General features: G+C 39.0%; 1 protein-coding gene across 2 annotated transcripts in view; it reads left to right on the top strand.

The window, feature by feature from the left end:
• Positions 1–14,309, top strand: part of LOC124544626 (glycogen [starch] synthase) — a 133,844-nt gene that overhangs the window by 88,789 nt on the left and 30,746 nt on the right. For both annotated transcript variants that reach the window (XM_047123227.1, XM_047123229.1), the window contains exons 9-10: positions 662–854; positions 10,871–11,045. In XM_047123227.1, coding sequence (XP_046979183.1) covers positions 662–854; positions 10,871–11,045 — 368 coding nt within the window. The remainder of the gene's footprint in view (positions 1–661; positions 855–10,870; positions 11,046–14,309) is intronic.

Genomic DNA, 14,309 nt, shown 5'->3' with positions numbered 1-14,309 from the left:
CTTTCAACAAATATAAATACCTACTAATGTGTTTAATTATTTTAATTACTAACACTTACAAAGGTTTCAATGTAAAAGTTATATTATTTGTTACAGCCAACTATACAGTAAACCATGTTAAAGATTCTTACTGAACAATCTACGATTTGAATAATTGGTCACATCATTACGCATTATTTTTCTAGATCTTTCTATTTGATGATTTTATGTATTTCCTACAAAAACGGCATTATGAAAGCAAATTATCATCTTCTTGGATCTGAAATCATTATTTTTATGGAATGAAGATAGATATACATGAAATTCCAGATTACCCCGTTTCGTAATTTTGTGAGTGAAATAGTATAACCAACTTTGTTATTTACAAGATTTTGAGTTATTCAATATAGTGTTAGTTAACAATTTAAAAGATGAGAAAGGAATAAGCAAACTTGTAAGTATGCAATAACACACTAAAAATACAAAATGTCACGTAATTCGCAAACTCCTGTGAAAAATATAAGGATATTATATTACAATAGAACAACAAAGCATCATATAGAAAAGCTAAAACCAGTAACAGACAACTCTTTGGACTAATATTTGTGAGGTATCTCTTAGATATACTTGTTCTATTCTATCTATGAGCTATGTTCTAAAACTGAGTTGTCCTGCTTACCAGTGGGCGGCTGCCCAATCCAGCAGACCTGCTACTGAAAGAAGACATGGTGAAGATTAAGAGATGTATATATTCTCTACAGAGAAATGGTTTGCCACCTGTAACGACGCACAATGTAGCTGACGACTGGAACGATCCTGTTCTGAATGCTGTCAGAAGGTGCCAGTTGTTCAACACGAGTAACGATCGTGTCAAGGTAAATGTTTGCTGCCATGTAATTCAAAATACTCCTCTCAGACACTCTGGATTATTAGTGTTTGCAATGTTGCTTCTTAACTTATTCAGTTGTTCAGCTTTCCACTGCCTGCTGCTTTCCAGAGCCATATAATACACAATGTGAGGCTATTGCTGAGGCCCAACTGTTCCCCGTGTGAACACATGTGCACTAGGGTGTCCCAAGATATAATGGGGATTTTTTTTCATGAAATTGAAAATGCATTCCCTCTATTTGTTTCTATTTGACCTTAATAACTCACATACTACATATTATTACAATTAAATTATTATAACATGTACCGACTTGATGCTAAACATGAGAATTGAAAACTTTTCCTGTTTCAGAATGTAGGGATTCTGGAACTTAATGACTGTTTGGTAAACAAAACACCAAATTGCCCAAATCATGTTTATTCACTATTTAACATGTAAAAACATTAGTCTCTAAATTTTTATTTCAAAGTTTGTTTTCTGCAGTCAGGATAAATCTTTCAGTGTTCTTGTACGCAACGTAACAAAATTTGTTTTTGTTTCTCCTGAATCAAGATTAAACCAAGTCTTGCATCTACTTTACCGCTCTTTCAGGTGTGTCATTCACTGCTCTCAGTGCTGAAACCTTCTTCCTGGTTTCTTGAAAGGAAGCATTGTTTGACCACATGGCAGGACATTTGTGGAGAAAACTGTTATCAGTTTTAAGGCGATAGAACAATGACTTGCTTCTGACTGAAATAAAGTCGTAGATGTTTTTCTCTGTAATTAAGAGAGAGCTAACCAGTTAACAAAATTGTGATGTAAATGGAGAACTAAAGAAACAGTGTCTCTATTATTTTATTTAACACACCATACAATGGACCACAAAGTTCTTTCTTCGAAGGGATGTAACGATTAGCATGAGCTGATAAGTTATCTTTGGTTAAATTTTCAACCATTCTTACTTTTGTTTCTAGATCCACATCATCATCAAACAGTGAAAAGTCAGAAACTTCATCAGTCAAATACCATATATGCTGGCTTATCTTCTGTAGAGCTGCTTTTGAGACGTCTTTATCTAATTTTTTGTGTGCCTTCATTGACTTCAAAAAGCACAAATCTTGGTAGGGTGCCTTTACTGCCAAAATACACTGAAGCCATGGCTTGACATAGGATGTCATGATGAACAGGCAAATGTCAAACAGTGCTACCTTCTCCTTGCTCAGAATTTTTAACTGACCACAAAGTAATGATATTTTTAGGGAATTTATAGCTCTCGCCATCCATCAAGCTTGGTATATGGCACCTGGAGGCCATATCTCGAATTTTCTGTCCATATCTCCACCTAAAAATATAACAGAAAGCTCTATCAACTCTCAGTTATCATCTCTGATTATTTCTTTTGTCAGATCAGTGTGGTAAAACTCAAGCAGATTGTCAATTTCTGAAACAGTTTGGTGCATTGTGACTTTTTCCTTTTAGCAGTGTATATTATCTCGATCTACACTTTTCCAGATATCTCTGAACTTTTTGAAGAGTGGAATATCAGAACTTATTGTCACTGAACTGATTTTTACGTGGAACACGTTTTTTAACGCTAGTTCATACATGTGGTGGCAGCAAGGAAAATGAATGACACTTCTGTTAAGTTTTTGCTCAAGTAGCACACAGACACCATTGATATAACCTGTATTTGAAGCTGTAGTGTCACAACAAAGAGACTGCACTTGTACGAATTCTTTGGATCAAGGACTTACTTATAGGAAATTTATCAGTATTATATCCAAGTGCCTCAATGGTAGTTTCAAGAATATACACTGAATCTCTCACACTCAACTGACACCTATCTAGTGCTGCTACTAATTTTGGAGTACTGAAATTTTTCCGCATAGTTGTTTTACTGGTTTCAGATTTTATGTTCTCAATCACAGTTGGGAAACTTCCTTGCGAACACATCTCATTTTCATTACAGTCTGAAGATGAGTCATTTTGTAATGCTCCATAAGATGCTGTTGAAGGATCTGATGTGGAAAGATATTTAGCATGTCGGTTTTCTTCCTCAATAGTTCTTATGCACGACCTTTCCTCTTTATTAGCCAGTTTCTCGTCCACTCCAGCTAAGTGGCCAGGCCAATGTGGCTCTCTCTGTCACTGTAAAAAGATTTTATCTTCATCTATTTTCATTAACTGAAGGGCATTGGCGTGTGCAACTCCCTCCAAACTTGATATAGGTTCACTAATTCCTTCACACAATTAGGTACAGATTTGGTAGGTATACACACCTTTTCCCAGAAGATCATACATTCCCGAATAGTGAGATTTGCACTTTCACTGACAGTTAAATTCATTTCCCAGATATTATAAAATAAAACTGCTACAACTTGACATCTAGGGTTGTCGGGTGTTCTGCCGGATATCAGCGTCGTACTTGCACGATATTTCGGTCACGTAGCTTGTAACCTTCATCAGGTGCGACCTGAGACTGCTCCTCAAGTGGACCTGGTCCAGTATTTATGCCTATGGCCTTCCCCCTCCACCAACGGCTGCAGGCGCTTCCTCTGTGGTCCGCGCCCATTCCCTGCGACCTGCTGGTGGAGGGGGAAGGCCATAGGCATAAATACTGGACGAGGTCCACTCGAGGAGCAGTCTCAGGTCGCACCTGATGAAGGTTACTAGCTACGTGACCAAAATATCGTGCAAGTATGACGCTGATATCCGGCAGAACACCCGACAACCCAAGATGTCATTAGATCGCCGGGAAAGCCTGAAGAGTTACTGCTAGAACTTGTCCGTTAGATGGCAGTTTTGAACCTTTTATCTGATATTTTATCAGACCTATTAAAAATATATGTGTTTTAGAACTACTAAGTAATTCCACTGACATTTTCACTTGCTGACGACAATTTAGACTAACAATGTTAGAGACACACCAACACGAGGGCACGTGCCTTCGCCTTTCTTACCAAGCACAGCCAACCTGACATGTTTCAATGCAAGTCAGCACGGGCTGCCAAGATCCTAAGGTTCTGAAATTTTACATATTGTTGTTTTGGCATCATACAAATAAATTAAGAGGGTATGCGAAATAAATTAAGAGGGTATGCACTCAAATAAAAGCTACATTGAATTTTTGGAACACCCTAATGTGCACCTATCCATATGACCCAATTACTCTGAAATATTTGTTTATTGCTCTCTCTTTCTCAGTTTTAATTTTTACTTTTTTGTCTCTACATTACTGGATGCACCACATGTAATAATGTAACGTATTTACTAGAAATGAAGGGAATAATTGAATCTTGGAATAAATGAAGTTTATTGAAATAAATTGTTAATGAGGCAGGTGAAGATTGCAGTCAAAGTGAAATTCAGTAGTGTGGACATGCATACATGCATGCACACGTGGAGGGGGGGGGGGGGGGGGAGGAGGTTGAGAGAGAGAGAGAGAGAGAGAGTAGTGTCACTAATATATGATGCTAAACAGTGGTTAAAATGTGTATCAATATGAAACCTGGTCATAACTATAGATGAACATTATAAAAGTACAGAGTGTTATATACTCCACCCAAAAAATGTACTATGTACTCTTACATAAGTCTGGTATTGGGATATTTCATTGTCAGAGTTCCTATCAATCCAGTAGCATCTCAATATCTTGATTATTTGTCTGTTATTGCTTTTACACGCAGTGCAAGGAATTTATTTATTTATTTATTTATTTGTGATACTGATTTCAACTATTGCCTTTCTAAATGCTAGTGTGTTGTTTAGGTAGCATTTAAAGTTTGATCTTGCAGTTTTGTGTGGTAGACAGCTATAAGATCTACCAATCATGGGCAATTTTGCAATGATATAGTTCAAGTGATTTTATTGCACCAACTGACAGAAACTGAGGAGGAAGCATTGTAATAAGAAATATAGCTAGTGACACTTCATAAAAATCACTGTCGAATCCATGAGTGGAATGTAACAAATTAGTGTGAAAATGGGACCCACTCTGTGGTCTGTAACTGCACTTAACAAGGTTATTAAATAAATATGCCAGTTAGATAGTATTTGTAATAAATGTGGAAGAGCATGGAATATACTGTATTTATCCACCTGTATGATTCCATTTTTACCAAATTTATCATTCGAAAAATACAAGCTTGTGTTACATTCAGAGGTAAAGTTTTGGTTGCTGAGGCCAATGTGTTTTTACATTGTGTAATACATTAATAAAGGGACTGTCTAACATTTTCAGATGATGCCTTGGTTGTTGTGGTCATATGCAGATTTGACCATTTTATAAGTATAGAAAAGAAGGTGGAGGGTGGGGGCGTGGGAGAGGGGGGGTTATGGGGGGGGGGAGGGAAATGGCACCAGATCAACCAAATGTGTACAGGATAGAACAAGAGTGGGCAGCAAATTCCTTTGTGGTGCCAGTCATGGGGGTGCATTCCACATACCTTGCATTTTATAACTTCTACCATGTTTAAATTGCAGTTTGCCAGAATCTAAGTTTAGTTAGAACTGAACTGACTTTACAAGTGGACAAATACTAATCAGTAGTACATGTTTCTATAGGAGATGTTGTTTCTAATGTAGACCTATTCACATAGACTCTTGAGGGCACTCACATCTCTTTTGTGATTACATACTTGGTGACCAAGGGCCCTCAGTCTTTGCAGAACTACTTCCCTTTACATGCTACAAGTCTATCATTGTACTATTATCTTTTCCTCTCTACCTTTCCAGTGGACAACCTTCTTGATGCCAATTATGCTTGGATCTGGTTTGGGTTTTGGACATTTATTTACTTATCTTCCAGCCTTCAACAGCTTTTCATTATTATTTATATTATCCGCTTGTTGAATTTGACTTGCCATTTCTTTTCTAAATTTTACAGATGTGCAGATCATGCAGGGAAGGTTGCCCAGTGCGATGTATATTTCAACTTTGTGCTTTTCTTCATTTGCACCATTCTCTCTTGCAATAGTACTACCCTGAAAACTCAGAACTGTAACCATTTACCGGGTGATCAAAAATTCAGTGTAAATTTGAAAACTTAATAAACCACGGAATAATGTAGACAGAGAGGTAAAAATTGACACACATGCTTGGAATGACAAGGGGTTTTATTAGAACAAAAAAAAAAGTTCACAAAATGTCTACATATGGCTCTGGACAGCAAAACGTCTGTGACTGCGCATGACAATCGTGTATAAAAGGAGCTGTAATGAGAGAGAGAGAATCGGATGCGCCAGCAGTCACAACATGTTGACGTTATCTGAAAAGGCGCTTTTAGTGAAGCTGTATTATCAGAATGGAGAATGTGCTAGTTCAGCGTTACGATCCTATCGCCATAGGAAGGGGATTTGAGCGGGTAAAGGTCCATTGACAAATGCAGCTGTGGCGAGAATGATTTTGAAGTTAGAAGCCACGGGTTGTTCAGACGATAGACCCCGTAGTGGCTGACAGAGCACAAGGCATAATGCTGCTGAGACAGTTCAGCAAGAAAGTGAGACTGTAGCGGGTTCGTCTATGCACGGGGAAGTCAGCGCTCGTGCAGTCGCACGTCACACCGGCATTCCATACACTACTGTTTGGTTGGAACTTTGGCGTACCCTCCGATGCTATCCGTACAAAATCCATCGGCATCATGAACTGTTACCTGGCGATTTAGTGAAGCAGAGGGCATTTGCGGCGTGGGCGTTTCAAAAGGTGGCAGAAGATGACGATTGGTTGAGTAACGTGTTGTGGACCGACGAAGCTCATTTCACACTCCGAGGGTCTGTCAACGCCCACAACTGCAGAATTTGGGCTACTGAAAATCCTAGAACTGTCTTGGAAACGCCATTGCACGACGAGAAAGTCACGGTATGGGTTGGATTTTCTGCATCTACCATTACTGGGCCTTTTTTCTTTGAGGAAATGCGTGATTCTGGTGTTGTAACTGCTACCGTGATGGGTGAAAGGTATGCCAATAAGTTACAGAATCGCATCATCCCTAGCCTGGCTGATAAACACCTGCTGGAAAGTACGATGTTTATGCAGGATGGCGCTCCACCCCATATTGCTAGATGTGTGAAAGATCTCTTGCTCTCGTCGTTTGGTGATGATCGTGTGCTCAATCCGTGCTTTTGGGTTACCTGAAGTCGCAAGTGTATCGTGATCGACCGACATCTCTAGGGATGCTGAAAGTCAACATCCAACGCCAATGCCTCACCATAACTCTGGACATGCTTTACAGTGCTGTTCACAACATTATTCCTCGACTACAGCTATTGTTGAGGAATGATGGTGGACATATTGGACATATTGAGTATTTCCTGTAAAGAACATCATCTTTGCTTTGTCTTACTTTGTTATGCTAATTATTGCTATTCTGATCTGTCGGACATTTTTAAACTTTCATATTTTTTTTGTTCTAATAAAACCCCATGTCATTACAAGCGTATGTGTCAATTTGTACCTCTCTATCTACATTATTCCGTAATTTATTCAGTTTTCAAATTTATACTTTCTACATCTGGCCGTCGGGTTTGTCCAACTGCACCTGCTCCCCTGGTGGTAGGGGATTCTCCTCCTATTGCTTCCTCCCTCTCACCCCTTTTTGGGAGTGTTGACTCCCTATTAGCTGGGGCGTCAGTCCCCAACCCCCAGCTGGAGAAGCAATGCCCTCCTCAGGTGCCCCTTATCAGGAAGGAGTTGCACAGAACACTCCCTCCCCCAGGAATTTGCTGACCTGAAACTGGATGCCATGTGGCTGAAGGAGCCACAAGTTGTAGGTTGTAAGTCTTCGCATACCTCCAGTGTCCCAGAATCTGGGGCAGACCGACCACTGTAGAAGTCTAAATCTTCTAAAGACAAGAAGATAAAAAGGAGTCCTCCAAAAAAATGAGAGATTGTGATGTCCCTCATGCAACCTCTTCTGGCAAGACAGCGTTCCTGGTGGTGCCTGTGGCCCTGAACCTTCCACACACCCTGCTTTGGAACAAATGTGTATTGATAGGGTACCTTCACAACCAGTGGCAGCAGGTGGCAGTAAAGCATGACCTGCCTTTTTGGTACCTTTATGTCTCCACAAGATACTGACTCTGTGATCCTACAGTGGAACTGTAGCATCTGTTTGTCACTTGGCTGAGCTCTGATATCTTTTGCGCGCTTACCATTTTTTTGCATTCACCCTCCAGAAAACTTGTTTCCCAGCCAAGTGGTCCCCATCCTCCATGGCTATTGTGATTATGTTAAGAATTACACTGACTATGAAAGAGCATTGGGTGGTGTTTGCCCATATGTTCTGGCTTCTGTTTGAACATGCTGAACATGCTTGTAGACATCTATCTTTGCTTCTTGAGTACTGATGTTCCCACACACTTCAGTGTGGCATATAGGTCTTATTTGGCTATTGACCTTGCCGTTTGCAGCCTAGGTCTTTTCTCATCCATCCACAACTACCTGTGCAACAGTAGTCATTTTGACCCTCCCTTGGTGTCACTTCCCTGGGTGTCCACCCAAATGGGCTCTCTCCAAAGCTGATTGGGATGCTGTCACCACTGCCATCACCCCTGGCACCTAGCAGTGTGGAGGTATCAGTGCGGCTCTTCGGAGCAGGGCTGCAGCAATTCTATCGGCAGCTGATTCAGCGATCACCTATTCCTCGGCATCACACCTTGGTGGACTCCTACAATTGCCATTAGAGATCACAGGTGGGCCATAAGACACAACTATTGATGGACCACCTCATTGCCTTTAAGTGGCTCCATGCCCACTGCCATTCCTCATAAAATGATACGAAGAAGACTGCTGGAAGCGGTATGGTGCTACTGTTGGACTGTGTACCCCTCCTTCACAGTTTCAGGAAAAGATTCAATGCCTCTGTGGACACCAGTGCACCACTGTTGTAATGGTATCTCTGTGAATAGTCATGTCTACACTGGTACAGACGCTGCTGCTGGACACTTTTCTTTTCATTATGTTCGAGCCTCTGTGTCTGAGAATTACCAGCCTGCATTTAGTGTCCTGAGACAGCAGGTAGAGCAACTTCCTTTACCATTTACTGTATGTCACCTGGAAACATGGCACTGGCAATGTCATCATTCACCGCTGTACTTTAAACCTAAGTTTAAGTACTATAATACAGACAGTTTAATCTTTAGAGCTGTCAGTCAACTTTAAACTGTATATTCTGATGGTGCTCTTGTTCATTTGAAGAGTAAAACTTGGTCAAAAATACGAGGGTCCTCCACAGAGTAAGTTCTGTTTTTATTTCTATCCGTGGCAGTGCTATGATCGCAGTACCATGCATGTGTGGCAGCTACTCTGAATCAATGAGAAGACATGTATGCCATTTTTAGATCCCTGCTGCTGACGTGTGCTTTGTAGTGCTTCTTTATAATGTCAGCCGTAATTGAAAATGCTGCCGTTCATGAAATCATATCTATGATTCATTTTCTAAATACAAAGAAAGTTAAACCAAAGGAAATTCATTGGAAAATCTGCAAGGTTTACAGACAAATTGCTATGAGTGATTCAATGGTTAGAAGATGGGTCAGACTGTTCAATGATGGATGTGATAAAGTGCATGATGAAGAACAAAGTGGATGCCCATTTATGGTTGCTGATGAACTGGTTCACACAGTTGAAGAGAAGACTAAGCACAACTGTAAGTTTACACTTAGTGCCCTTACTATGGAAGTTACGCAAATCTCACAATCACTAATTCATTAAATTGTTACTGAAAAACTGATATTTTGGAAACTTTGCTCACATTGGGTACCCAAAATTCTTACTGAACAACACAAAAATAAACAATGGATGGACAGTGCACTTCAGTTTTTGATATGTTACAGTGAAGAAGGCGACAGTTTTCTTTCTCAGATGGTCATGTGAGATGAAACTTAGGTATCATACGACACCCCTGAAACAAAATGGCAATCAATGGAATGGAGGCACACTTCATCCCCAATGAAGGTTAAGCCTAAGCAAATCTTGACACCTTGAGAAGTCATGTGCACCATTTTTTTGGGACAGAAAAAGCATTCTGCTGATTGATTTCTTACCACGTGGTTACTGCAAGAGCATTAAGAAATTACGCCACGCAATACAGAAAAAGCGGCAAGGATTACTGTCAAAAGGTATTTTTTTTCCCATGATAATGCCTGGCCTCACATGGCGAATGTGGCCAAACTCCTTGTATGGGAATTTCACTGGAATGCGTTTAATCATCCTCCGTACAACCTGGACCTTGTTTCTAGCGACTTTCATCTCTTCTTACACCTAAAATCTATCATTGGTGATCAACACTTCAAGGATGAAGACAGGCTGAAAGAACATGTTACCACATGGTTGAATACACAGACAGCAACCTTCTATGAAGAAGGCATACAAAAACTTGTGCCACACTATGACAAGTGCCTACAAAATTTCGGAAGCTATGTAGAGAAGTAGTCTAAAAGTTGTAGATTTTTGTGCAATAAATATTTTTTTCTGTATCTGTACATGTTTGTTTTATATAACCAAATGGAACTTACGTAGTGGATACACCTTGTAAATACAAAGTGTGACTTCTGGCTGTTTTCAAAAACTTAGTTTTAACAGTTGCTCCCCCTGCAGGCAATGCCTGCTCTTGATGAAGGAACATTATTGCCAAGGAGAGTGACAGTGAGTAATGTTAAGTTACAGGGTGTTACAGGGTGTCAGTGTGGTTTACTGTTTGGAAAAGTGTAAAACTTATGTTTTGGAATTTTATAGCTTTTTACAGATAATTTTTATTTTGTTTTATATTATTCTTGTAATCCCCATTTCTGTGTAAAAATATTAAGGTTACTAGTCTTCAGTTATGACAACATTCTCTCTTGCCTCCTCAATTTCCTGATCCAAATACATCCCTTACTATCTAATATTTGTAAAATCTGCACAATGTTGTGAATAAGATTCCACTATTTTCATTTCATCATTTTGCCATATGAAGCCTATTTAAGCAGAAGTAAATATTGAGAGAAGCTGCAACTGTGTGACTAAGAGCATTGTGCTTCTTTGCAGATTGTTTTTCATCCAGAGTTTATGTCCTCCACCAATCCACTGTTCGGTCTCGATTATGAAGAGTTTGTGCGTGGTTGTCACCTTGGAGTGTTTCCGAGCTACTACGAGCCGTGGGGTTACACACCAGCAGAGTGTACAGTTATGGGAATACCATCTATTACCACAAATCTCTCAGGTAATGACATCATAATAAGTCTCACAATTTCTAAGTTATTAATAGTTTATTAATTTGTAATGGTAGTGGTGAGTATTTCTTAGTTTGAAGAGAGAGTAATTAAGTAGACCAGATTTAGGAAAAATTTATGTTGTGATCATGAGGATCATTACTGTAAACAATTTGACACATTGGATAATTATATATGTGTAGTTAATTTAACACGATTTTTGTAGCAGATGATGACTAACGCAATTTTCTTGCAATGTATACATGTGTGTGGACTAATGAAGACTTCGGGAAATGTGGCACAAAGATGATATTTTTACTACCACAAAGAATGTGTGGCCTTGTGCACGTTACTTGTTACTTTGTAATCCAGTTAGTATATATGTTCTGAAGAAATGTAATTCTAAAGCATTACTGGGCAAGTGAGGATGATGCACTGTATGTTGAAAATTATACATTGATTGATTGCAGAAAGCAAGTAGTAAATTGAGGAATATAGCTGATGAAGTATTCTGGGCAAAATGAGTGAGGGGATTAAACAATTACAACACCATATAAATTTCTTTCGAGGGTTTATGAAAAATTCTCATAAATGTGAGTGCCAACTCCTCTGTGTGTTCACTCTGTTTATTAGGTGATTATACCACCTTTATAAGAAATGGCAGTACATTCACGTCATCTAAGTTATGAAACACAGAACTTTCCTGTTTGTTTATTTAGCTCTCCATGCCTTGGTGGTGACCATTCTTGCTACTGATGCCCAGTGAACACTGTTAAGTCTTTATGCGGGTCCCATCACTGGTGTTTGGGTGTTTTTGTCACCAGTAAATATAATCCCAACTGCTATGTATAACACTGTAATTTACGAATTTTATTCAGGCAGTGATTGATTAGAGAGCCTGTTGCTCAAATAAAGGAAATAATTGATTCAGCCCTCAAAAAATTTCATAACATGTTGTAACAATGTAACACCTATAATCATTTTGGTGAATGTAGTAAGAAAAAGTACAGAAATGCAATAGACAGGATCCAGAAAAGGAGGAGGAAAAATTCATTTCGATGCTCTACACAGTGTTGTCAGTGTTGTCCACTAAATCTTCTGTGGTTGTGTGTGGTTACTATCAACAAAGCAAAGGAAAGAGGTAAATTGCTAATCACCATAAAGATGACACATTAATTTTTAGACAGGCGAGTCCAAACTGCTGGAGATTGCATTCATGTGCGTGAGGTGTGCTTGCTTTTATGAATGAATGTGTGTTTCTTTTCTGAAGAAGGCTTTGGCCAAATGTAAATCATAAGCCTTTTTATTGCGCCTGCCAGCAAATCAGTGTGTCATCTTTACATTGAATAGCAATCTGTCCTTTCTCTTATATTGTTGGTATGTGAACCTGGAGTTTTTATTGTTTGAGATTACTATCAAGTGTGTTATACTTGTAAGTAAAGAATAATCTTGACTGTATTTTCCCATTTAGGATTTCACAGAACACTTGGAAACATTGGATGGCCTTTCTGTGTGCCCATGTCTTTAATTCTTTTGCTGTGAGTTATTACCCCACTTCAAAGTTGTCCTGGCCTTCATTTTGGGTTTTCTCTCCTGCTAATCATGCTATTGTTAAAATTTTCATTGAAAAATTTCCTTGTTCTGGGCATCTTCTTGTGTGATGCCTGTCAATTTCAGATGGTTTCTGTTTGTCCATTTAGTTGCCTCTTTCACAAAATTAAACTATTTGTCTTATACTTCTTTTTGATCTAGTTATTTTGTGGGTTTCTGCTCCTGATTTGATGATGATAAACATATGAAACCAACAGAACATTTTGATACATATTTTTTATTGATACGAACATACACTATCAAGCTACATGCAAGCAAATAGTGGAACAGAACTATCCTAGTCAAAAAACTTAATCTCACAAAGCATCAAGTTCACTTTCCTGGATCAATAGTAGCCACAATTTTGTTGTGGACACTTTTAATGTGTTTTTTATGTCACTGATGTATGCCGGTTGTGGAACTCTATGTACTGTTTGATTTCAAGATTGTTTGATTTCAAAGTTGCTCCCTAATAAGTGATCAGCTATGCATTTTGGTGTAAAGACTTTTCCTCTAATTTTTGTTCCCTTTTTCCAGTGTTTCGACATCATCACTGTATCACCACCACCACCACCACCACCACCACCACCACCTTTATTTTCACAACATATTACCTCATTTGCTTTGTTTCATAATGACTTAAAGTTGCTTTTAGTTTCTTTAATACAGTCATGTTGGTTTGTATGACTTTAATAGTACTTTATGTAGCTTACTTTCAATTGCCATGTTATCCCAGCATTTACCGTATTTACTCGAATCTAAGCCGCACTCAAATCTAAGCCGCACCTGAAATTTGAGACTCGAAATTCAGGGGAGAGAGAAGTTTTAGGCCGCATCTCCAAATCGAAACAAAGTTGGTCCATTGTAATATGAGACACAATTTAGGTCGAATGAATGACGATACAGCTATAGTACTTTGGTTCGAGCCGTAAGCTTAGCAGTTAAGCTTTACCAGGTAGCCATTGCTATGCGTCAGGCACTCTGTCCGTATTTATACGGGTACCCTGCCTTTTTCACGTGCTTCGTCTGATTTGAATTGATTGCTTATTTTTCTTTGACCTGATAAGTGCCGTTCTCTTTGTTATAGGGGTTTACGTCACTCTAAGCTGAAAATGCATTATTTTAATGTGTCATGCATTGTTTGTCGCATTCTGAAAATGAGTGTTTACGGCCTGTCGCCGCTTGCGGCATGGCTTGCTTTTGTGCACGCTACCGCCGCTTACAATAAAAGAGAGAGAGAGAGAGAGAGAGAGAGAGAGAGAGAGAGAGAGAGAGGGGGGAGGGGGGGGGGGGAGGAGGAGGAGGAATCATTAGTGAAACAATGGCAAGAGACTGCTATTTGTTGTTACTTATACTTCTGCTTTCTTTGATAATGATAAACAAGAACCAAATAATAGACTGCATATGAGAGATGATGATCTGAACGAGAGTTTAGCGAAAATTTTTCCCCATATGAAAATCTTTGCAGACGCCTCTTTAGTACATTACATTCTGCACAGAAATTAGTCATCTTAGATTTAAAAATCTAGTCAATTGCCATACTTCATTTCTGACTGTATCACTATTAGGCATATGAATATAAACATGACATGGTATGTATATTCTTCCGCATTTGCTGTTGTCTCACTCTAGTTTCGTAGTTTATTAGGCAGACACGATTTAAATGAGATAGCAGCAAACACGAA

Source organism: Schistocerca americana, chromosome 8 (assembly GCF_021461395.2).
Source record: "Schistocerca americana isolate TAMUIC-IGC-003095 chromosome 8, iqSchAmer2.1, whole genome shotgun sequence".
Taxonomy (NCBI): Eukaryota; Metazoa; Arthropoda; class Insecta; order Orthoptera; family Acrididae; genus Schistocerca; species Schistocerca americana.
This window is presented reverse-complemented; position numbering and strand designations above follow the sequence as displayed.